Raw genomic sequence first — 24,536 nt, 5'->3', positions numbered from 1 at the left:
AAATTTGCAGATGAGACTCAAGATAGTTAAGTCCAAAGCAGACTGCAAAAAGTTGCAAAGGGATTTCACAAAACTGGGTGACTGGGCAACAAAATGGCAGATGAAATTCAATGTTGATAAATGCAAAGTAATGCATACTGGAAAACATAATCCCAACTATATATACAAAATTATATGGTCTGAATTACTTGTTACCACTCCCAAAAGAGATCTTGGAACGGACCATGTTTATGGATCGGTTGCAGATACAAATTTTGTTTCAGCACCGGGATCTAAATAAGACAGAAAATATAATGTCACTATATAAATCCATGATACGACCACAACTTGAATACTGCATTCAGTTTTTGCCACCTCCTCTCAAAAAGAGATATATTAGAATTAGAAAAGGTGCAGAAAAAGGCAACAAAAATTATTAAGGGTATGGAACAGCATCCATATGAGGAGAAATTACAAAGACTTGGACTTTTCAGCTTGGAAAAGAGATGACTAAGGGTATGTCTACACTACAAAATTAGGTCGAATTTATAGAAGCCGGTTTTATAGAAATCGGTTGTATACAGCCGATTGTGTGTGTCCCCACATAAAATGCTCTGAGTGCATTAAGTCGGCGGACCACGTCCACAGTACCGAGGCTAGCATCGACTTCCGGAGCGTTGCACTATGGGCAGCTATCCCACAGTTGCCGCAGTCTCCGCCTCCCATTGGAATTCTGGGTTGAGATCCCAATGCCTGAATGATACAAAACAGTGTCGCGGGGGGTTCTGGGTACATGTCGTCAGGCCCCTCCCCCTCCATCAGAGCAACGGCAGACAATTGATTCGCACCTTTTTACCTGGGTTACCTGTGCAGACAACATGCCACGGCAAGCATGGAGCCCGCTCAGCTCACCCTCACCATATGTCATCTGAGTGCCGGCAGACGTGGTACTGCATTGCTACACAGCAGCAGCTAACTAATTGCCTGTTGGCAGTAGACGGTGCAGTATGACTGGTAGCCTTCATCGGCGATCTGGGTGCTGGCAGACGTGGGGCTGGCAGACGTGGGTGTATTAAGACTGATATCTATCATCGTCATATTGCAGTTCAATCAGAGGCACCTGGGCAGACATGCTCAGTCCTATTGAACCGTCTTGACGATGATGGCTATCAGTCTTAGTACACTATTTTCTGCCAAGCGCTGAGTATTTTCTGCCAAGCACCCAGAAGATGCCGAGGGCTATCGGTCATGCTGCACCATCGGCTGCCAGCTTAAGATGTAAAAAATAGATGGACCAGATTTGTTCTGTATTCATTTGCTTCCCCCTCTCTCCGTGAAATCAACGGCCTGCTAAACCCAGGGTTTTGAGTTCAGTCTTTGGGGGGGGCCATTCTGTGTGACAGTTGTTTGTGTTTCTCCCTGATGCACAGCCACCTTTGTTGATTTTAATTCCCTGTACCTGTACGCCATGTCGTCACTCGCCCCTCCCTCCCTCCGTCAGATACTGGTTTCGCGCCTTTTTTCAGACCAGACGCCATACCAATGGGATCATGGAGCCCGCTCAGATCACCGCGGCAATTATGAGCACTATGAACACCACGCGCATTGTCCTGGAGTATATGCAGAGCCAGGACATGCCAAAGCAAAACCAGGACCAGCCGAGGAGGCGATTGCAGCGCGGCGACGAGATTGATGAGGAAATTGACATGGACATAAACCTCTCACAAAGTACAGGCCCCAGCAATGTGCAAATCATGGTGTTACTGGGGCAGGTTCATGCCGTGGAACGCCAATTCTGGGCCCGGGAAACAAGCACAGGCTGGTGGGACCGCATCGTGCTGCAGGTGTGGGACGATTCCCAGTGGCTGCGAAACTTTCGCATGCGTAAGGGCACTTTCATGGAACTTTGTGACTTGCTTTCCCCTGCCCTGAAGCGCCAGAATACCAGGATGAGAGCAGCCCTCACAGTTGAGAAGCGAGTGGCGATAGCCCTGTGGAAGCTTGCAACGCCAGACAGCTACCGGTCAGTCGGGAATCAATTTGGAGTGGGCAAATCTACTGTGGGGGCTGCTGTGATCCAAGTTGCCAGGGCAATGAGAGACCTGGTGATATCAAGGGTAGTGACTCTGGGAAACGTGCAGGCCATAGTGGATGGCTTTGCTGCAATGGGATTCCCAAACTGTGGTGGGGCGATAGACGGAACCCATATCCCTATCTTGTCACCGGAGCACCAAGCCACCGAGTACATAAACCGCAAGGGGTACTTTTCAATGCTGCTGCAAACCCTGGTGGATCACAAGGGACGTTTCACCAACATCAACGTGGGATGGCCGGGAAAGGTACATGATGCTCGCGTATTCAGGCACTCTGCTCTGTTTCGAAATCTGGAGGAAGGGACTTTCTTCCCGGACCAGAAAATAACCGGTGGGGATGTTGAAATGCCTATCGTGATCCTTGGGGACCCAGCCTACCCCTTAATGCCATGGCTCATGAAGCCGTACACAGGCAGCCTGGACAGTAGTCAGGACCTGTTCAACTACAGGCTGAGCAAGTGCCGAATGGTGGTGGAATGTGCATTTGGACGTTTAAAAGCGCGCTGGCGCAGCTTACTGACTCGCTCAGACCTCAGCGAAAAGAATATCCCTATTGTTATTGCTGCTTGCTGTGCGCTCCACAATATCTGTGAGAGTAAGGGAGAGACATTTATGGCGGGGTGGGAGGTTGAGGCAAATGGCCTGGCCGCTGATTACGCGCAGCCAGACACCAGGGCGGTTAGAAGAGTGCAGCAGGGTGTGGTGCGCATCAGAGAAGCTTTGAAAACGAGTTTTGTGACTGGCCAGGCTACGGTGTGAAACTTCTGTTTGTTTCTCCTTGATGAACCCTCCGCCCCCCCCCCCACCCGGTTCACTCAACTTCCCTGTAAACCAACCACCCCACCCTCTCCTCCCCCCTTTGAGCACCGCTTGCAGAGGCAATAAAGTCATTGTTACTTCTTATTCATGCAATCTTTATTAATTCATCACACAACTAGGGGGATAATTGCCAAGGTAGCCCGGGAGGGGTGGGGGAGGAGGGAAGGAAAAGGACACACTGCAGTTTAAAACTTTAAAACTTTAGCACTTATTGAAGGCAAGCCTTTCCATACTCGGGCAATCATCTGGGGTGGAGTGACTGGGTGGCCGGAGGCCCCCCGACCGTGTTCTTGGGCGTCTGGGTGAGGAGGCAATGGGACTTGGGGAGTAGGGCTGTTGGTTACACAGGGGCTGTAGCGGCGGTCTCTGCTCCTGCTGCCTTTCCTGCAGCTCAACCATACGCTGGAGCGTATCAGTTTGATGCTCCAGCAGCCGGAGCATCGACTCTTGCCTTCTGTCTACAAGCTGACGCCACATATCATTTTCTGCCCGCGATTCAGCCCCCACCTCTCCTCTCATTCATATTGTGCTTTTCTGTAGTCAGTCATTGACTGTCTCCACGCATTCTGCTGTGCTCTTTCAGCGTGGGAGGACATCTGGAGCTCCGAGAACATATCATCCCGAGTCCACCGTTTTCTCCTTCTAATCTTCGCTAGCCTCTGCGAAGGAGAAACATTTGCAGCTGGTGGAGGAGAAGGGAGAGGTGGTTAAGAAAAGACACATTTTAGAGAACAATGGGTACACTCTTTCACATTAAATTTTGCTGTTCACATTACACAGCACATGTGCTTTCGTTACAAGGTCGCATTTTTCCTCTTATATTGAGGGCCTGCCGGTTTGGTGTGAGAGATCACTCACGCAGTGCCAGGCAACAGATTTCGGCTTGCAGGCAGCCATGGTAAGCCACAGTCTTTTGGCTTTTTTAACCTTCTTAACATGTGGGAATGGTTTCAAACAGTAGTGCCCTCATTTCCCATACCAAGCACCCGTTGGGTTGGCCATTTAAAATGGGTTTGCAATGTAAAAGGAAGGGCTGCGGTTTCCGGGTTAACATGCAGCACAAACCCAACTAACGCCGCCCCCCCCCCAATTCTCGAGGATGATCACTTCACCCCTCCCCCCCACCGCGTGGCTAACAGCGGGGAACATTTCTGTTCAGCAGAGCAGGAACGGGCACCTCTGAATGTCCCCTTAATAAAATCGCCCCATTTCAACCAGGTGACCGTGAATGATATCACTTTCCTGAGGATAACAAAGAGCGATAAGGAATGGATGTTGTCTGCATGCCAGCAAACACCGGGACCATACGCTGCCATGCTTTGTTATGCAATGATTCCAGACTACGTGCTACTGGCCTGGCGTGGTAAAGTGTTCTACCATGGCGGACGGGATAAGGCAGCCCTCCCCAGAAACCTTTTGCAAAGGCTTTGGGAGTACATGAAGGAGAGCTTTCTGGAGATGTCCCTGGAGGATTTCTGCTCCATCCCCATACATGTTAACAGACTTTTCCAGTAGCTGTACTGGCCGCGATTGGCAGGGCAAATTAATCATTAAACACGCTTGTTTTTAAACCATGTGTAATATTTACAAAGGTACACTCACCAGAGGTCCCTTGTGTGCCCTCAGGGTCTGGGAGCACGCCTTGGGTGAGTTCGGGGGTTACTGGTTCCAGGTCCAGGGTGATAAACATATCCTGGCTGTTGGGGAAACCGGTTTCTTCGCTTCCTTGCTGTGAGATATCTTCATTGTCTTCATCCTCATCTTCCTCGTACCCCGAACCCGCTTCCCTGTTGCATGATTCTCCATTGATGTAGTCAAAGCACACGGTTGGGGTAGTGGTGGCTGCACCCCCTAGCATCGCATGCAGCTCCGCGTAGAAGCGGCATGTTTGTGGCTCTGCCCCGGACCTTCCGTTTGCCTTTCTGGCTTTGTGGTATGCTTGCCTTAGCGCCTTAATTTTCACGAAGCTCTGCTGTGCGTCCCTGTTATGGCCTCTGTCCTTCATGGACTTGGAGACCTTTTCTAATATTTTGCCATTTCGTTTACTGCTACGGAGTTCAGCTAGCACTGATTCATCTCCCCATGTGGCGAGCAGATCCCATACCTCCCGTTCGGTCCATGCTGGAGCTCTTTTGCGATCCTGGGACTCCATCACGGTTACCTGTGCTGATGAGCTCTGCGTGGTCACCTGTGCTCTCCACGCTGGGCAAACAGGAAATGAAATTCAAACGTTCACGGGGCTTTTCCTGTCTACCTGGTCAGTGCATCTGAGTTGAGAACGCTGTCCAGAGCGATCACAATGAAGCACTGTGGGATAGCTCCCGGAGGCCAATAACGTCGAATTCCGTTCACGCTACACCAATTCCGACCCGCTAAGGCTGATTTTATCGCTAATCCCCTCGTCGGAGGTGGAGTAAAGAAACCGGTTTAAAGGGCCCTTTAAGTCGAAAAAAGGGACTTAGCCGTGTGAACGTGTCCAGGCTTAATTCGATTTAACGCTGCTAAATTCGACCTAAACTCATAGTGTAGACCAGGCCTAAAAGGGGATATGATAGTGGTCTATAAAATCATGACTGGTGTGGAGAAAGTAAAGGAGGACCTGTGGAACTCATTGCTGGGGTATGTTGTAAAGGCCAAAACTATAACGGGGTTCAAAAAAGAACTAGATAAATTGATGGATTATAGGTCCATCAATGTCTTTTTAGCTAAGGGGGTAAGGGATACAACAGCATGCTCTGAGTGTCCCTAGCCTCTGATTGCCAGCGTGGATGACGATGATTGCCTATTGCATTCATTCCCACTAAAGCACCTGGCTTTGGCCGCTTTCAGAAGATAGAAAGGCTAGATGGACCATTAGTCTGACTCAGTATGGCCATTCTTATGTTCTAAATTGTATCATTTGCCCATTTGAAATATTTTGTGGGAAGTGATAACTCCGCCCTCAATCCCCATCCTCAAGATGACAATGAACTTGAAGCCCAGAAAGTCAATTTCACTTTTGTATTGAACTGCCAACAGATTTTTATTGTAGTTTAAATATTCATATCCCTTAGTCATGGTAACTACTTTCTAATTAAGTTACAACTTATTTTGTATTTCAGGTTTATGAAGAAAATGACTACAGGAAGGTTCGATTTGTTGCTCGACAGAAGGAGGTAACACGTAGTAGCTAGACTCTTCAGGATATGATTTTAATTTTCTTGGGTAATGATGCCTTAAATATTTAGGTTTATCAAAATAAATAGTTTTAATGTCTACAATTTTTAAAATGTGTTACAAAGTAGAAATGACAGATCTGTTTTGCTCTGTCTTCGAACAAGTTGCTCCTCCAGACTCTCACTGATGTGTACTTCTTTGCTTTGATGTCAGACTGCTTATATACTCCTCTGTTCCACAGCTTTGATCTAGGGGGTTGTCTACCTGTGGAGTTATTCAGGAACAGCTATTAACCCACTGGGCTAAGATAAACAGGAACAAGGCACTCTTATTCTAGAATAAGTGTGTCCACATATGTAGTTATCTGGAATAGTACCATGACTAGACAAGCCTTAAATTTTATTTACTAACTCCTACTCCCTCAAATATTGTTACTCTGAAGAATTTCCTCTTAAACTTTTTAAAATTTGTATATATTAGTCACTAAATTTCAGTTAATAACAATACATTTTATTCCATCTACTCAATGAAAATCAAATTCTGCCAAACTGGATTAAATCCATAGATTAATGTAAAAGTAATCAAGCGATTAGATATTAGATACATGTTTATTATTTGAATTGTGGTAGCACTTAGAGTCCCCAGTGACATGAAGCCCCTATTGTTCTAGGTGCTGTAAAAACACATAATGAGAGAGTAACCACATTTCATACAGAATTTTAGTACTATATTACTTTTTGACTATCCTTTAATAATGAATGATCTTTCTGTGGAAGCTTACTTTGTCTTTATCTTTCCAGCAGCAGATCCAAATAGAGTAATAATAGTACTCTATTATAGCAGAGTACTGACCACGATTTGCTTAGTTAAAATTACACTGCTCTACAGCCAAAATGCTTCTGAAATAAATGTAGTCAAACTTTACTAATTCTGGGTCACTGAGAATGAAAATGACGCTTAAAATTGTTGATTGGCTCTAGTTTTCAAGATATGCTATTGGGTCAGTATATACGACCCTTGACTTGGGAATGGCGGAGGATAAGTGAGTTATAAAGGGAAGGGATCTCAATTTAAACCAGAAATGACTAAAATACATCTTTGACTGGATCTATGAATAAATCTATGACTGGGTTTGGACAGTACTTGCTTTTTAGGCAAAACAATGAATGATGCAATCTGAAGCTGGTATTGCGTCATACATGATATGAATCGCATCATGTTATTCCTAGAAGTCATGGATGATGCAATCATAACGAAGCTTACATCACTCTGCTGAACAAATTGCCCTATGTCAGCTCTAGAAATCATACAGTGTCGTGCTCTCTTATTTGTCAGTGTTTGATTTTGCAAAGGGACACATTTCTGTTTAGCCAAAGTGAGCAGAGATGCCTCGTACTTGTGTGAACAGTGCAGATAACTTCTGCTATGTTTGTGGTGAAGTGACGTTTGCATCACAGAAGCGCAGTATAACCACTATGGTTAAGAAAGTCTATCACCTTTATTTTGGCTGCAAAATTGGAGATCAGGACAAGAGGTGAGCCCCGCACATATGCTGCAAGACTTGTGCAACAAATCTTCGCCAGTGGTTGAACAGGAAAAGGATATCTATGCCTTTTGCAGTGCCAATGATTTGGAGAGAGCCAACAGCTCATACCAGCAATTGTTACTTCTGCATGGTGCCTCCAGTTGGGAAAGGTGTGTCAAAGAAGAAAAAGTGGACTGTGCATTATCCAAACATTCCATCAGCTATACGCCCAGTACCCCACGGAGAAGGACTGCCGGTTCCTGATGCACCAGACTCATTCTCACTTGAGTCAGACGAGGAAGAGGAAGAGGATGAAACTTCTGGTCCTGAACCATCAATGTCACAGGACCCACATTTTCTCCCATCCTCCTCCTCTGAACCACACCTCATAACACAAGGTGAACTGAATGACCTTGTCAGGGATTTGGAACTACCCAAGAGTAAGGCAGAGCTGTTGTGCTCCAGATTATAGCAGTGGAATCTCCTGGCAGGTGATGTTAGGGTTTCCATGTTCCGTGACCATCAAAAGGCTCTTGTCCCATTCTTCTTCATGGAAGGTGATCTTGTAGCCTGCAACAACATCGATGGTGTGATGGCAGCCCTCAACATCGTTCACGATCCAGATGAGTGGAGACTGTTCATTGATTCATCGAAGATGAGTCTTAAAGCTGTTTTACTGCATAATGGCAATGTTTTGCCATCAATTCCAGTTGGTCATGCAGTCCATATGAAGGAAACCTATGACAACATGAAACAACTTTTGAGGTGCATAAACTATGACCAACATCAGTGGCAGCTTTGTGGCGATTTGAAGGTTGTTGCTCTCTTGCTTGGTCTGCAGACTGGATACACAAAGTACTGCTGTTTTCTCTGCGAATGGGATAGTCGTGCAAGAGATTCCCACTACATCAAGAAAGATTGGCCACTCCGACAGTCATTGGAGCCTGGGAGGAAAAGTGTTCAGCATCCACCACTTGTTGAATCAAGAAAGATTTTGTTACCACCCTTACACATCAAGCTGGGTCTGATGAAGAACTTTGTCAAGGCCATTGACAAAACACAAGCAGCTTTCAAGTACCTCCATGGAAAATTTCCAAGTGAAGTGAAGCTAAGATAAAGGAAGGTGTCTTTGTTGGTCCTCAGATTCGTGAACTTCTTCGAGATGATGCATTTGACCATGCACTGCGTGGCAAGGAAAAGACGGCATGGAAAGCCTTCCAGTTAGTGGCAATAAATTTTCTCGGAAACAACAAGGCAGACAACTACAGGTTGTTGCTGGAAAACCTCCTCAAGGCATACAAAAGCCTTGGTTGCAACATGTCACTAAAGATACATTTTTTGCACTCTCATCTAGATTTTTTTCCACCGAACTGCGGAGCAGTGAGCGACGAGCACGGCGAGCGATTTCGCCAGGACATTGCAACAATGGAGAAACGCTATCAGGGCAAATGGAGCCCATCAATGCTTGCAGACTATTGCTGGACAGTGACAAGAGATGCTCCATTTAATGAATACAAGAGACAAGCCAAGAAGCGCCGAGTAGACACTGAATAGGACTAAACTATGTACAGAATAGTTTTTTGCCTTTTTTTCATAATAAATTTTATTTATATAAACCCTTTTGCTGATTTTTAAAGTGTTACATAAACAGGACAGGTGAAATATTATCATGTAAAGCAACCATAAACACATGAAAAGACCTAGGTTTACAATTTATGATTAAAACTCTACTATCTACACAATATACATAGACATAAAATGTAAAAACTTAAATATCTTAGAAACAGTAGCCAATCAGTTGTTTTAATTGTCATATTTGAATTCAGCACATCAAAATACATAATAAATAGCACATTTTATCTCTATAGCGGACGACTTCTCAAAAATTGTAGACCAGTGTTACATAACATTTTCCATTATAACTGACTTTTCAGTTGTTTGAGTTGGTTGAAAACTTCCTATGCTTGGGCTTAGCCTCTAGAGACTGACTTGTTTTGTAAAGTTGAGCAAGAATGTTTCATCTGTTTTTCTGAGCATGACAAGATTGGTGAAAGAATTGGAAAATGTACCTTATTACTCAAAGAACTGTTGTGATAATTGGACCTACAAATTTACTCTACTTGTTAGCTCAATTGTAATAAGTGAGTGAAAGTTCATGAGATGTCACAATAACCTGTAACAACAAATATTGATGGGAAAAGGTGCAAAAGTGAGACAGACTGAATTAGTCCAAACAAAAAAGTCTCATTATATGACTCAAGGACTGTGTTAAGATCATGCTTGGTAACAAGATAAGTGTAGAACCTGAATTGCCGTGTATAAAACTAGACCTAATTGGTGGACAAAATGTTGAGGGAATGGGCTATTCCACCCATCATTCTCTTTTGGGGTCCTTAAAGAAAGCTTTTGGGAGAAAAATTGGTTACTGGAACGAGGTTCACCATCATGGCTGCCATCCTCCCTCCCTCTGGACTCCTTGGACTCGTGATTAGGATGAAGAGGGTCCAGAGAGAGATCCTGACCAGACAAGGCCAGGAAGAAGGAGCCAAATAACATTGCTACCTCCACTGGCTTAGGCTAAATCCCAAATACCACCTGAGATGTGAGACTCTTTCTCACCCTCACCCCACTAGTGTCTTCTTTTTCCTTCCCTACCTGATTTCTTCTCTTTTACTATTCTTTTCCCATCTCTCTAAAAAGAGTCTGGCTTAGTCTGCTAAGACTGTATATTTTACAACACTGCTATAAGCTGTGACTAGCAAGAGGCAGCTAAAAGTGATGCCTTAAATAGCCTGATGCTCATATGAGTTTGCCAGGCCTGAGAGTGGCTGATAAGACTGTGCTGTGCCTGTGTTTCTCCAGCAGTAAGGTTGCAAGTGAAAGTCAACACCAGGGAGACAAACTGCAGCTTCTATCTTTGAGGTTCTTTTTCTCTCCCTTTGTGTGTGTGTTTCTTGTTTTGTCGTCTTAGGATTGCACTTAACAGCAACAGCAATAACGACAGCTCCAGTTCATCTCTACTAAATTCTTATTTCCCCAAAAGGAGAGTTACTACCATTTTCAATACCACCTAAAAGATTGTCAAACAAGGATTTTTTTTCCTTCTTAAAAAGTGTCCAGCTAAGGGAACAAGGGGGGGCATGTTAAAATGAAAGTCTTCTTTAATACTTTACATTTCAAATACTTTGACTGTTTTCCTACTTTTCTGTATCTTTAATAAAAAGTTAGGATTTTTAATGGTCTGTTTGCCATGGTTCTAAGCAGGCTGAGGTCTCTGTATACCAAACCTGGTTTAAAACTGTTTAATGTTAGACAGCGATTGGGTCGTATTGACACCTTTAACTGTTTGGGCTCATATATTCCATCTAAATTAATGTAACAATGCTCAGTCTCTTTAATTTAACAAAGAGAAGGTTAAAGGATGACTTTATCACTGTCTATAGGTACCAACATGAGGGGAAGAAATTTGACAAAGGGCTTTCTGTTCTGGCAGACAAAGATATAACAAGATCCAATGATTGGAAGTGAAACTAGACAAATTCTGACTAAAAAATATGGTGCACATTTATTACAGTAAGAGTAACCATTTGAACAATTTATAAATGGTTGTGGTGGATTTGTAGTTACCGGAAATCTTTAAATCAAGACTGTATCTTTTTCTAAAAGAGATACTCTAGTTCAAACAGAAATTAATTTAGGGAAGTCCTGTGGTGTGTTTATATTGGCCGGTGGGGTGGTGATGGTGGTCAGCCTTGTTGATCACAGTGATTCCTTCTGGCCTTATAATCTCTGGGGAAAAATGGGAGTGTGAAAGGAATACATGTTTTGGGCAATCCTACTGCCTAAATACATAAGGCTGGAAGCTGAAATTTGGCATGAAATTAGTTTCCACTGAAGAGGAGTCTCAGCCTTATTTCAGCAGATATAGATTTTGATTTCACTATTTTCTAGGTAATTGAAACTGGGTTCTGACCGTGTGCAGTAACTTTTTGTTAAGTGTGCACTGAAGAAGGTTGGTGGCATGTGCTTGTGCACTAAGTTAGATTCACAATGTACAGTCCAATCAATTTAGGCTCTGATACCACAGACACTTAAGCATGCACTTAACTTTAAGTATGTGTGCAAATATATGCAGGATTGGGGCCATAGAGTCAGGGCTGAAGCAAGAACTTTCATACACTGTGTATGGTAATTTAGGGGCTGAGAAAGGGTTCCAACTGATCTTGAAAAGTGCACAGTGGAAACAAAAGCTCCCCTGGATCCCATATGGTGCATAAGATGGTTATGTGGGAGTTGGATTGTGGTAATTCAGCGCACTGTTTGCAGTTTGTTGGAAACCTGCAAAACTTGGAAGTCATACAGCCTGAAGCTTCTATAGAACAACTTCTTAATATTATATATCATGGTGGATAGACTTCATTGGGCCCTGTTGCTGTTGAGCTGGCATACAGGAATAAAAAAAGATTATATATTATAGAACACTTTATTATGAAGCTTCTGTAGAACATCTTTTTAAAAACAAATATCTTCCCCCTTCTCTCCTAGTAATTCAATACCAAAAACAAGTTGAGACCATTAAAGCTGCATGGGTAAGCACTAAACATTCATGAAATATCACAGCAAAGGATGCATGTGCAACCTTCATTCTGTTCTATGTGAGGATGCATTACAATAGTCCTTAATTACATAATCACATTTTTTCTACAACCTTAGCTGCATGGGTAAAGTATCTGTAGTATTGTGTGTGCTAGAGTCCATGAACGTTATTTATATGAAAAGTACTCAGGACACTAATTAAGACAATATATTACAGATTAAGTATAACTGAGAATAATAGGGAAAATGTGCTGCCATTTATAGGGTTTTAAAATTTAATTACAGCATTAAGTCAGGCCTCAGTTCAGCAAAACAGTTAAACACATTAACTCCATGAGGAGTCCTATTGAAGGCCAATGAGACTATTTATTTGGCAAAGTTACCGGTAAGTACTTACTTATTTGCTAGACTACTAGAGTATTGGGTCCTGATCCTGTACACAAAGTGAAATCAATGGGACTACTTGTGTGTGTGAATGTTTGCAGGATGGGGCCTTAGTTCATTAATATATCTTATAGTAAGTACAGTGTTACTACAGAGGAGTGAGGTTCTTGAACAGCCTTCTAATATTAGTGGGGGCAAACAACCTAACTAGTTTTAAAATGGATCTTGTTAAGTTTATGAACAGGATTACATGACTGTGTTAAATACCCTTGCCCATTGAGGTAGATGTTGGAGTTCACAAAACAAGTCCCTCAGACGTCCCTGAATTCCTTTTGGTAAAACTAGTGAACACCAGACTTGACAATCCTCATATTTTTAAGGGTAAAGAAAAAAAAGAAACAAATTTGGGGGACTTCTTTATACATCTTAGAAAAGCAAAATTAGACACAAGCCCATTTTAAAATAAATCTTAGCAGGATTACCTTTAACTTTCTTGGTCTACGTCTTAATTATGAAAATGAGAATGTAAATGTTCTTTGGGTGAAGGGTGAAATCTGACACCATTTAAAATAAATATTTTTTAGCCTACTTATATTACAATTTTTCTTAAAATCCCCACTTTTGTACAGGCACTAAAATATGTAAATGGTCTCTTCCCCCCCCCCCCCTTCTGAATCTTAGAATCATAGAATATCAAGGTTGGAAGGGACCTCAGGAGGTCACTTAGTCCAACCCCCTGCTCAAAGCAGGACCAATCCACAACTAAATCATCCCAGCCAGGGCTTTGTCAAGCCTGACCTTAAAAACCTCTAAGGACGGAGATTCCACTACCTCCCTAGGTAACCCATTCCAGTGCTTCACCACCCTCCTAGTGAAAAAGTTTTTCCTAATATCCAACCTAAACCTCCCCCACTGCAACTTGAGACCATTACTCCTTGTTCTGTCATCTGCTACCACTGAGAACAGTCTAGTTCCATTCTCTTTGGAACCCCCCTTCAGGTAGTTGAAAGCAGCTATCAAATCCCCCCCTCATTCTCTTCTGCAATCTCAGTTCCTTCAGCCTCTTCTCATAAGTCATGTGCTCCAGACCCCTAATCATTTTTGTTGCCCTGTGCTGGACTCTTTCCAATTTTTCCACATCCTTCTTGTAGTGTGGGGCCCAAAACTGGACACAGTACTCCAGATGAGGCCTCACCGATGCAGAATAGAGGGGAATGATCACGTCCCTCGATCTGCTGGCAATGCCCCTCCTTATACAGCCCAAAATGCCGTTAGCCTTCTTGGCAACAAGGGCACACTGTTGACTCATATCCAGCCTCTCGTCCACTGTAACACCTAGGTCCTTTTCTGTAGAATTGCTGCCTAGCCATTCGATCCCTAATCTGTAGCAGTGCATGGGACTCTGCACTTTTCCTTGTTGAACCTCATCAGATTTCTTTTGGCCTAATCCTGTAATTTGTCTAGGCCCAATCCTCTAATTTGTCTTCAAGATAAGTATGTTATACTATAATGACACAGTTTTTCTTTGCTTGAATTCATATTTACCCTTCTGGCGTAAGTGGCAGTATACTGTACTGGAGAAGAATCCAAAACGGCAGAATCAGTCTGTGACTTTCAAGCCCAGCTTTTCTACATTGCATTTATAAGCATGCCAGCTATGCTTTCTGAAAATGGAAAGTGTCTTTAGTGGATTTAATCAAATCCGTACAGAAGCTCTGTTTCATGTTTAGTACTCTTACAGCATGATTGTATCTATACATTCTTGGTTATGCATATATCCCCTGGTGCCTTGGCATCTAACTATTGGTACAGTGAATTTTGGGAATTGGCCAGTATTGGGGAGCTCTTGTTAGGGAACTCTAGAATATGCATTGCATTCTTGAAGTTTGAGATCCTGGAACTATTTTCTAGCATTGCTGTTTCCACTGAGGAGGTATTTTGCTGTGTTTGTCACTGTTGATGCCTGATGGATTCAAACAGAAGCATACAGGACTGTTCAAAGATAGAACCAAGATGATAGTTCAAGAGGGGATTCCTAACCAGGGCAACCCTTTTCCAACTAGCAGAATTGAAAGGTCTGGGCAGCCTTAGTTATGTTCTTGCCCTGTGACCAGGTGGAACATAGCGCTTGGAACTGAACCCACTCAGTGTGTGGGTGGAATGAGTCAATACTGTGGACCTGGGTTCAAAGGAATGACAGATCAACTGCTGAATGAGGAAGACTGCTTTTTCTTTGTGGGGAGCTATGCATGACATACAGCAGCAATTTTACTCCGATCTGAGCTACCACCTCTGAAGAGAAGCAAATTGCTAATGTTTTATTGTGGACTATAAATGTTTTTTTGCTGGCTATAAATATTTAACATTACTTCCTGGTGCACTTATTTTGATGTGGGCAAGTCAAGAGTTGGGCCTGGTCTACACTTGGGATGGGTAGGTGGGGGATCGATCTAAGCTACGTGAATAACGTAGCTGAAGTCGACGTACTTAGATCAACTTATCGTGGTGTCTTCACCGCGGTGAGTCGACTGCTGCAGCTCCCCCATCGACTCTTCCTGCGCCTCTCGCAGCGGTGGAGTACAGGAGTCGACGGGAGAGTGCTCGGGGGTCAATTTATCGCATCTAGACTAGACGTGATAAATCGACCCCCGCTGAATCAATCGCTGCCCGTAGTGATCCGGCAGGTAGTGTAGACTTACCCTAAGATATACTTTGATACAGCAGGAATGGAGTTGAAGTTTTTCCATCATCTTAAACTGATAGGTAATAAGGGGCCCAGTGAGGAAATTAATCCTCGTAACCTGATATTATCTGTTAATAACTTCCTTGAGGTACAGCACCTGTGCTTTTAGTTAATCCAGAAGTGGCTGGAAATTCTGGAACTTGGAAATACAGCCCTTGGAGTGCTAACCTGCAAAGCATATCTGTTTCTTTCCCCCAAAATTTTAAGGCAACATGATGGCTCATTGAGTGTTTCAGAACTATTGTTTAAAATATAGTTAAATATGAAGTAGTTTTAATGGTTCACTTTATCTAGATTTTTAGAGAGGATGTTTCATATAGATGCTAACAAATCTGCTTACTCCACTAGGTTTATTGAAATAATAAGCAATTGAAAATACAAGGAAAGAAAAAGGGGTTTAGTAATCACATGAACAAGTAACATCCATGAATTCAAATCACCTATTTGAACAAGTAACTAACTTAATCATTCACTGCAATCTGTAATACTGCAAGATAATTCATTGTATCTCTTAAGTGAAAACAAGATAAGGACTTGTAAAACCACTGCTTACCTTTTAAAATCTATTAAAATGTTTTTAAACCTCCTTTTTCCCCCCTCATCAGTCAGAAAGGTAAATCTGATTTCTCTCAAACAACTGCACATCTAATTGATAATAAATGTCAACAAAACCCTAATAATTGATCAAAAGTTAAGAACCTTCTGCAGACTCCTTAATGCTATTTTTTTTTTTTTTTTTTTACTTTAAGGCTGGCATGCTTGGTCACCAGAATCTCTCTTGAAAGTTGTTGTTTAGGAATTAAAGGCTTATTGAAAAGTCTAAAAAAGGCATAGATGTTACATTTTAGAACAATGTGCATTTTTAGTTGTAATTTTCAGCCAGTATTTTCAAAAATAGCCTAACTTTAGACATCTGAATCAATATTTAGATACTTAAGTGGCCTGATTTTCAGTGGGAGCTGCTGAATTCTCATTACTTTGAAAATCAGGCCACTTAAGTCCATCCCTGTTCAGAGAACTATGTATTTAAAGTGTTTGCTGAATCAGGGCTTTATTTATATGTTTGAATATGGATTTAGAAGCCTAATTGTGGGCTGCTATTTTTGAAAATCTTGGGCTTTCAGTCCACAGTATTTAGCAGTTTCTTAGGAAGATACAGTATCACCCAAAGGCTGGGCAACATTCTCTTAAAAAATGACGAATTGTTAATACAAACTAAAAATGTATTTTGTTGTAAAACAATAATGTGTGAATACCAAAGAGTCCAAAGACTGTCACAGTTCAGGTCAACTGCACCTATATTCCCCCTCTGTGGTTCAGCAAGTACACCCACTCTATGCTTCAGGCTCCCCAGCCAACACTTCTCTTGGGTGGAGACAAGTGTCCTGCTCCCTTTTGATTGGGATATTTCCAGCCAGAACAGTTCCCTGCCTTCACAGTGTTATTCCTAGCAAAGGACAGTCTACCTAAGCAGGTTTGCTTGTTTCTCTCCTCAGGTGGTACCCAGTATAATTGCCCCAGTTATGTTACCTCACTGCGTTTAAGCAAGCATATTTTATTCTTAAAAGCATTACAGAGAAAGCATAGAAAAAATAATAGAAGAACCACCAAGCATGCTAATAAGCTTGCCAGAGATCACCTCAACTGCAACACGGGCTGTGGTAGGAGCAATCCTTCAACCATGGTTTTAAGTTAATCAAACCCTTTGCTCTGAACAAGAATAACCCATGACTCAGAGAGTCCCTCATTTATCCAGTTTGGCTCTTTGAAGAGACAGTGAAGAGGTCATTAGCCAATGGGTTCCTGCTTAAAGTACAGCTTCAGTAGGATGGATTTGAGGTGGGTCATTTGCATTTTCCTTCCCTCCCCTGCCACCCAAGTATTTTCTAGGAAATGCACTTTACAAGTATTGTTCCCAAAGTGCTTTGAAGTGCCGAAGATCTCCCAGAGATTGCATTAGTCCCGCTAAAGAAGTTCCATGCAATCCCGCAATAGTACACAAACCTTTGCATTTTCAATACAATGGTCTGCTAAAATACTTACACTTAATTCAGTAAGGTTTGTCCAGTATTTTACAGGACATTGTCATATCTGTCTCGCTGATTAAACAACAAACTATGTATACTAGTTTCAAGTTGACCAAGAGTAGTGCTAGTGCAATATAGGAAGCATGTGTGAGAGAACATGAGCTGTACTATATTAGATTCTGCCTCCTGAACACACAAGCCCAATAGGAGTGTGTGTGTGAGGGGAGAGGGGGGGCACTATCCATATTCTGCTGCTGCCTTAAGGGAGGAAAAGAGATTGAGGTCAGAGTTTCAACCCGAACTCTGCATTTCCCACCTTCTGAGTGCCTGGTTGGCTTTTCAGTATGAATGTTGTAAATTAAGAGGTACATATAATTCATGTAGTAAGCATAAGAAGCAATTCATTAATGCAATCAAACTAGGAAAGGGGGGGGGGATTGAAATATCCAGCAAGGGCAAGTACAACTGAGATCAGTTGCTTTACTTGTCCATGTTTGTCAGTTTAAAATATTATTACAGTGCATTATAATAAAAGTCATTCATAACAACATACTAACCTAACTCATATTTGTGGCACTGTGTGCCTCAGAATAGCATCCTGGAACCCCCATATTCAGCACTGTCATATAATTATATGTTTTGACAAAGTATGCCTTATGAGATATCATTTTCAAAGTTTTGATCTGTTGAACATTAATGTCCTGTTGGATTGTATGTGCTATTATGGTATGTGAAGTTATGAAGTTTTGCTATGTGTGTTATTGAAATATGTTGTGAGGTTGGGAACACCCACAACCAGCCTTTCAGGTACAACAATGGAGCAGCCAGATGAGCTAATGGCCCATTCAAGGGAATCCACACTCACCATGACTATCTTAGGAACTGTATACAATGGAGACTTCTCAGAGAGAGCACGTAGACAATGGAGAATGCTTGACCAATGGAGGCGGACCTCCATGTCAGGAGCAAAGATCTTTCCAGCAAGCTGGAGGAAACTGTAACAGAGGGGAAGTGACATCATCACTTGGCCTCACTCCCCCCACAACTCAACACCTAGAAACACATCTAGAGGACAAAGACTGAAAGGGGGAAGGTGTTCCCGAACTGGAGGGGAATTCCAGCCTGTGTATTGTAGCTCTGTTAACTGGCTTGTATTATCTATTGAGATGAGATACTGCTTGATTCAAATCCTGTTTAGTTTATAAAACTTAGATGGTGTGCTTATTTTTATTTTCTTTGGTAACCATCTCTGTCCTTTATGCCTACCATCTATAATCACCCAAAATCTATCTGTAGCTAATAAACCTGTTTTATGTTTTACCTAAAACAGTGTATTTTGTGTGAAGTGCTTGGGAAACCTCAGCTCAGGAACAAAAACTGGTGCTGCATGTCCTTTCCACATTGAGGAGGGACGGACTGAGTTATAAATGTATTCTGGTCAGGCTGGTACAGCTCAAGGGAATAAAGTTGGGGAGCTGGGGGGAATTGGCTGGAGCCTCTCTATTGTTAATTCATGAGTGGCTTGGAGAAGCATTCATGTAACTCAACTGGGTGTGTCCCTGCCTGTGGATGTCTTTGTTAAATGCAGTACCTATCAGAGGTTTGCAGTTTGTCACAGCTACACAAGGTGAGAGGGAATCCAGTTTGGTGGGACAGAGGGCTCCCAGTTTCAGGTTGCACCCCGGGAAAACCCGTCACATAGTCCAAGCCAAAGAATATTAAAATTGCAAAGTGGGGAACTTTACTGGTAGTAAATCTGAAATCAAGGTAGCCTTATAGGATGCTGAGCAGGAATGAGCTCTCAAAATTGGATACTCTCATAAGAAACCAACCTTCCACACAAACTTCCTCATGGATAGACTTTACAAAAACTAGACAAGCCATTTACAAGACAAACTTTGCCTCTCTACAAAGGAAAAAGGACACTAAACTATCTAAACTGCTACATGCCACAAGGAGCCACAACAGTAGTTCCCTTAACCCACCCAGCAATATTGTTAATCTTTCCAGCTATACTCTTATACAGCAAACAAGGTAGCCTTGTAACCTTAATTCTCCCCACCCCGTGCATGTGCATTATGTTACTGTCCTTAATTACTTGATCACTTATTGTTTTTCCATATGCTCCATGCAAGTTGAACAGTACATGAGGCACAGTTGTGTAGTGCATGAGGCAGAGGTTCCTTTGGCAAAGGAAATTGTTGGACATTGACTATGTCAGAGAGATGGGTTCTATTCCTGCCTTTGCATCAGCTATACTTCAGAGCCATATCTCCTTCTGTGCTCCCTATCTCCTGTTATATGGAAGGAGGAAGGACTTCCTCCATGCCCACTTTCACAATTACCCAAGCCCTCCCACGTTAACTGAAGTTCCACCCAACTTGTGCACACATGCATAATGCCAATGAGATTCTGAGACACTGGCTCAGCAAAGTTTCTGTATTTATGATTATTTGATCGTTTTAAAGTTTCATACTTTAAAATGCAATCTCTAATTTTTGCACGTGTGTATTTGTGGGTAAATAGCTAAATCTTGGTTTGAGGCCATGCTAAAACTTGGTTCAAAATGGAAATTATTGATTAACTTCTTTAGCTACCAAAACATTCAGTCTGGATAATTGATTTGATTAGCTACATGAATTTTCCGATCTTGTATTAAAGAATTTAAATCCTGGGTGGAAGACATAATTTGGGAGCAGGGAATCTGTTACATGTTGCCCTATGCCAGAACTGTAAAGTAACTACTTTTAGCTCTTCAGGATTCACCTGATATAAACCTACCTACCTTATGCTTGTATTCCCCATGAGTATCTGCATTTTTCAAAACCAATCAAATTGCATGTTTTGTATAATACTTGTGAAGATATGCACATAGCAGATACTGCTTCCTTTGATTGACATTGCAGAATATTTTATACTCTTGTGTATATAAAACAGATTTTTTAAAAATACCCAGCTTTTCTAGTAAAGTAGAGGCCAGCATCATACAGGCATGTATTAACAAAAGTTATTCTTTTGGGAAAAGTGGTATGTTAGTCTGTGTCCAAGCCCTAAAGGGAAAACAATGTGTATATTCTTCATTGACAAATACGGGTCAATTAAAACTTCTAGAATAACTTTGTGTTTCACCATATGTTCCTATTTTAATTTAATACAATAAGCTGTACTTTAATAGCTGTTAAAGTTAGTGTTCAGTACTTACAGATATTCTCCAAATATTTTTTCTAGACTTTCTCCCATTTGGTCTGTGAGATCAAAGTTAAATCCTGTTTGCTGTTCAGGAGATACTGTGTGTATAAAAATATGAATTAATTGTGTTGAATTCTATATTTGCTCATTTGAACTTATTAAAGTCAGTGAATGTTGTGTTCAGATTTGAGGGCAGAATTTGTTCCTTGGTATAAAAGCAGAGTTCACACTCTAATTAGAAATGTGTGTAATCAAAGGTAAATGGGCTGAGTCTTTGAAGAGTATACACAGTGGATTTGGGAACGCCTGGACAGATAGGGTTGTGACAAGACCATATTTTAATGCAGTTGAATAGATCTAAAGTTATTTTTGAACTCTGTTTGCTTCAAGTTGAGGTAATTATTATTTTAAATGTCTATAAGCTATTTATAAAATACAAAGTTTCTGTTTCACATATATGCTGTTAAAGGAGTTTCTGTGCACTTCAAAGTTCACTATATTAAAAAATCCCAATCTTTTTCCTAACATGAAGGAGTTTAAACTGCTGTTGTTCTATTAAAGCAAGGAAATTTACCCATAGTTTGGTAGAAATTAGATAAGCTTTGCTTGATATTTAGTATATATTTAGTATTTAGTTTGTTCCCTTAAACAATCACCTATGGTTATCTGTTCAATATTTAATAATGCTTCTTTTAAAAATTACTATGCAGAATTTGGTTTCTGAGGGTCTCAGATGGTGATCTTCTGATTTGTGCCTTAGTGCAGTGAACCTCAGGAAAAATCTTTTCTCTTGTTCTGTTATTGCAGGTAAATGAAACCTTTGCTATTGACTTAATAGCAGAGCAGCCTGTGAATAAAGTTGAAAGCCGAGTGATATCATGTGATGGTGGTGGTGGAGCTCTGGGACATCCTAAAGTATACATAAATTTGGTAACAGAACTTTAATCTCCTTTTGTGCTATCCCCTGTATCACATATAGTATATTTTATTTACTAATTTATTTATGGTAGGTAAAATCACTCACTCTTTTGATGTTTTGGCTTAGTGAGTTTCAAAGGAGGGAGTGACTCTCACCTTTATTATTTCTATAATAACATAGGTGTGCATGGCTAAACATATAGGGGTAAGGTTTTCTGCTCAGAAGAGTTTACAGTCTTAAATGACTAAACATGACCCTCATCTCTAATCCATTGAAATTAACAGGATCTTTCTGTTAACATCAATAGGTTTTAGATTAGATCCCGGGAAGAGGAAGTGGAAGGAATGGCATGATCAAACAAAGGCATAGTGGAAAGTGAGCTAGGGAAAGATCAGCTAGGAACAAATAATGCCTTATAAACAAAAAGTAGGAACTTTCATTGGGACTTTTCTGTCCTGAATATCTATGCAGATTCATGATAGTCTCTCTATTTTTCAAAGTAAGTTTTTTCTTAGATAATTTTTTTTTTTAAATTAAAGCATATCAGTTTAGTACTTGTATAAAATGCTGGTTTAACAGTTTTGAAGACAAAAGTCCTTTATATATCCTAAGAGAGTGTGTGCAGTATGAACTTCCCCTCACTATCTTGCTGTTCATAAGTACTGACAGTTTCCGGGATGCTGCCCTGCCAATGCATGTCATTTTAGAGGAACCATTTCTAAGTGTAAGTAGGATGTGATTATTGGTGGCCTGGTAGCATGCTGGGTGCTCACCACACACACAAGACATGGTCCCTGATTAAGAGTTCACAATCTGAGTTTAAAATCTTCATTCTCTTTGTCCACTTGGTCTCTGGCTAAGATGACCATCAAGAACCCTTTTCTTTTCTTTTTTTTAAATTTAATTGGTGATTTTATTTGATGTCAGCATCGTTGTGATTTTTCCCAACATGGAAAAACTCCATACGTTTTATGAAGAAAACGTATGATTCATTTTATAAGTATATTTATTACTCAGACATGGAAAGGCTCAATTATATTTAAAATTGAAAAGTTTGATTCTATAAATGAAACAAAATAATGGAATCCACAGTCTATAAGGCTCTTAGATATGATGTGAAAGATTGAGATGCTTTTACCAACTAAATTGCTATTTTCATTCCCAGCCCATTGTGTAGCTTTGGACAAACTAATGTGAGTATACAGAAAACTTTCTCAATGGATGTGGAGCTGAATGGACAGAAGTGTAGATATTTTAATTCACAGTTCTGAATTAAGTTGTCTTTTCTTCTGTGACTTAACTTTCACAATTTCTCACTGTTCTTTTCAGTTCAGTGCAACAAATCACCTTTATAAATATATATTTGGGTAGTAATCTGGATCTTCGGTTCTAATGATTCTTTTAGTTTCTGTATTTTTCCTCTTTTTCTTCACTTGAAATATCTGATAGTGGATCTGAGAGTTAAATCCATCTGGAGGAAATATCCAAGGCAAAGTGCTTCAGTCCCTTTTATTTAATTGCTAGTTTGCATAAAAGAATATTGACATGTTTTTCTCAAGTTGAAGTCTTTGCTTGTCACTTATTTTTGTGGCACAATCACTGATGTTGATTTTTGCCATTTGTGGGAGATGCTAAAGATGAATGGAGACTGCTCCTGAATGAACTTGATGTTGAAGAGCAGCTGGAAAGCCAGTGACAAGTGCTTAGCTCTTATGGTAGCTTATGTTTTGAGGATGAGAATGGCAGGAAAATGTCTTGCTGGCAGAATCAGTCAAACTCGTGTTCTGTGGTCTGAGTTGAGTAAACAAACTAATCCTATGGTACCTTGGCTCTAAAACAAACAAACAAATCAATTTTCTGCACTTTGAGATGAGCTCTCAAGGTCCTTTCCAGTCCTATGATTCTATAAATGCTTTTTATATTGTTACTTAACAACTCTTGGCTATATTTGCCTGGACTTTTCACAGTAATCTTATTCTTCTTCCAAAGTTCCCCTTTAGGATGTCCCTCAGAACTCAGCCTCTGAACTTTCCTTCTCTTTGTCAGCTACACTATAGGACTGTGCAATTGTCCGAACTCCCAGTGTAGACATGTCTTAAGAGAATTACTCTCTACTATTTTGAATAATCAACATACAATGTTTGTTAAATTCCAATCAGTGACATCTGTGAAAACCCAGTGAAGTTACTTTTTGAGGTAACTTTGCAACTTGTGGAGTTGCACAGGTGTCAGAGGGTCCAATTTGGCTTGAGAAACCTTTTACTGTTGATATACTGATAGAAATAACAGCTTGATTTTCAGATCCCACTTTGAGCTTATAGAGCTGGCATTTTTAAAAGGAGGAGAGAAATAACTTGGAAACTGGGCATGATATGGAAGTCAAACGTGACCCCCTCAATGCCACTTCTAGTCAAATTTCAGTATAGATATCACAATTGAAATGTAAAGTTAACTATATTTGAATCAGGATGTTAGTCATTTTAGGAAGAAGATAGGTAAATATACAGGTAATTTAATGAAGTGCAATTTTTAAAATCTACAATAGTAAATTAAAATTATACTTGGCAAGTCATATTTTTTATTGAGATGTTTTCTTTTTGCAGGACAAAGATACAAAAACTGGAACATGTGGTTACTGTGGACTTCAGTTTAAACAGAAACATCACCATTGAAAGATCATACCTTCATGCCCTGCAGAATTCTGTCAGAATTTGTGTTAAAATATTAACAATAAATGAAATTTAAAAACTCAAAGCCTTTATATTTGTTTTAAAAAAATATCTTGCACAAATGGCGTTTCCATAGATTAAAACTTGAAAAACTAAGGGCTTGTCTACATGGTGAGGTAATGCACCCTGCAGGTTAGGGGGGTGATTTTTATAGAGCATTAACATGTTGCATGTTAATTGGTCCATGTAGACTCTACTGATGCACAGTAAAGTTTCCCTAGTGCTCTTTAATGTAGTGTATAGTACTATGTTGAGGCTTTCTTGAGAACTTTTAGTGTGCACCAGTAGGGTCTACATCATGGGAAGACCGTGGGCCAAAGCTAAATCACCAGATGCTTTTGAACAGACCCCAAAATCTTTTTATTTACATATTAATA

The 24,536-nt window shown here is 41.0% G+C and overlaps 1 protein-coding gene across 1 annotated transcript in view; it reads left to right on the top strand.

The window, feature by feature from the left end:
- NDUFS6 (NADH:ubiquinone oxidoreductase subunit S6) overlaps nt 1-24,184 on the top strand; it is a 36,003-nt gene extending 11,819 nt beyond the window's left edge. The window contains exons 2-4 of the mRNA XM_024195101.1: nt 5,993-6,046; nt 21,319-21,441; nt 24,034-24,184. Of these exons, the coding sequence (XP_024050869.1) occupies nt 5,993-6,046; nt 21,319-21,441; nt 24,034-24,102 (246 nt within the window). The 3' untranslated portion in view covers nt 24,103-24,184. The remainder of the gene's footprint in view (nt 1-5,992; nt 6,047-21,318; nt 21,442-24,033) is intronic.
- Nucleotides 24,185-24,536: the final 352 nt, after the last annotated feature.

This window comes from Terrapene carolina, unplaced genomic scaffold (genome assembly GCF_002925995.2).
Source record: "Terrapene carolina triunguis isolate 2854851 unplaced genomic scaffold, T_m_triunguis-2.0 Scaffold613, whole genome shotgun sequence".
NCBI lineage: Eukaryota > Metazoa > Chordata > Testudines > Emydidae > Terrapene > Terrapene triunguis.
This window is presented reverse-complemented; position numbering and strand designations above follow the sequence as displayed.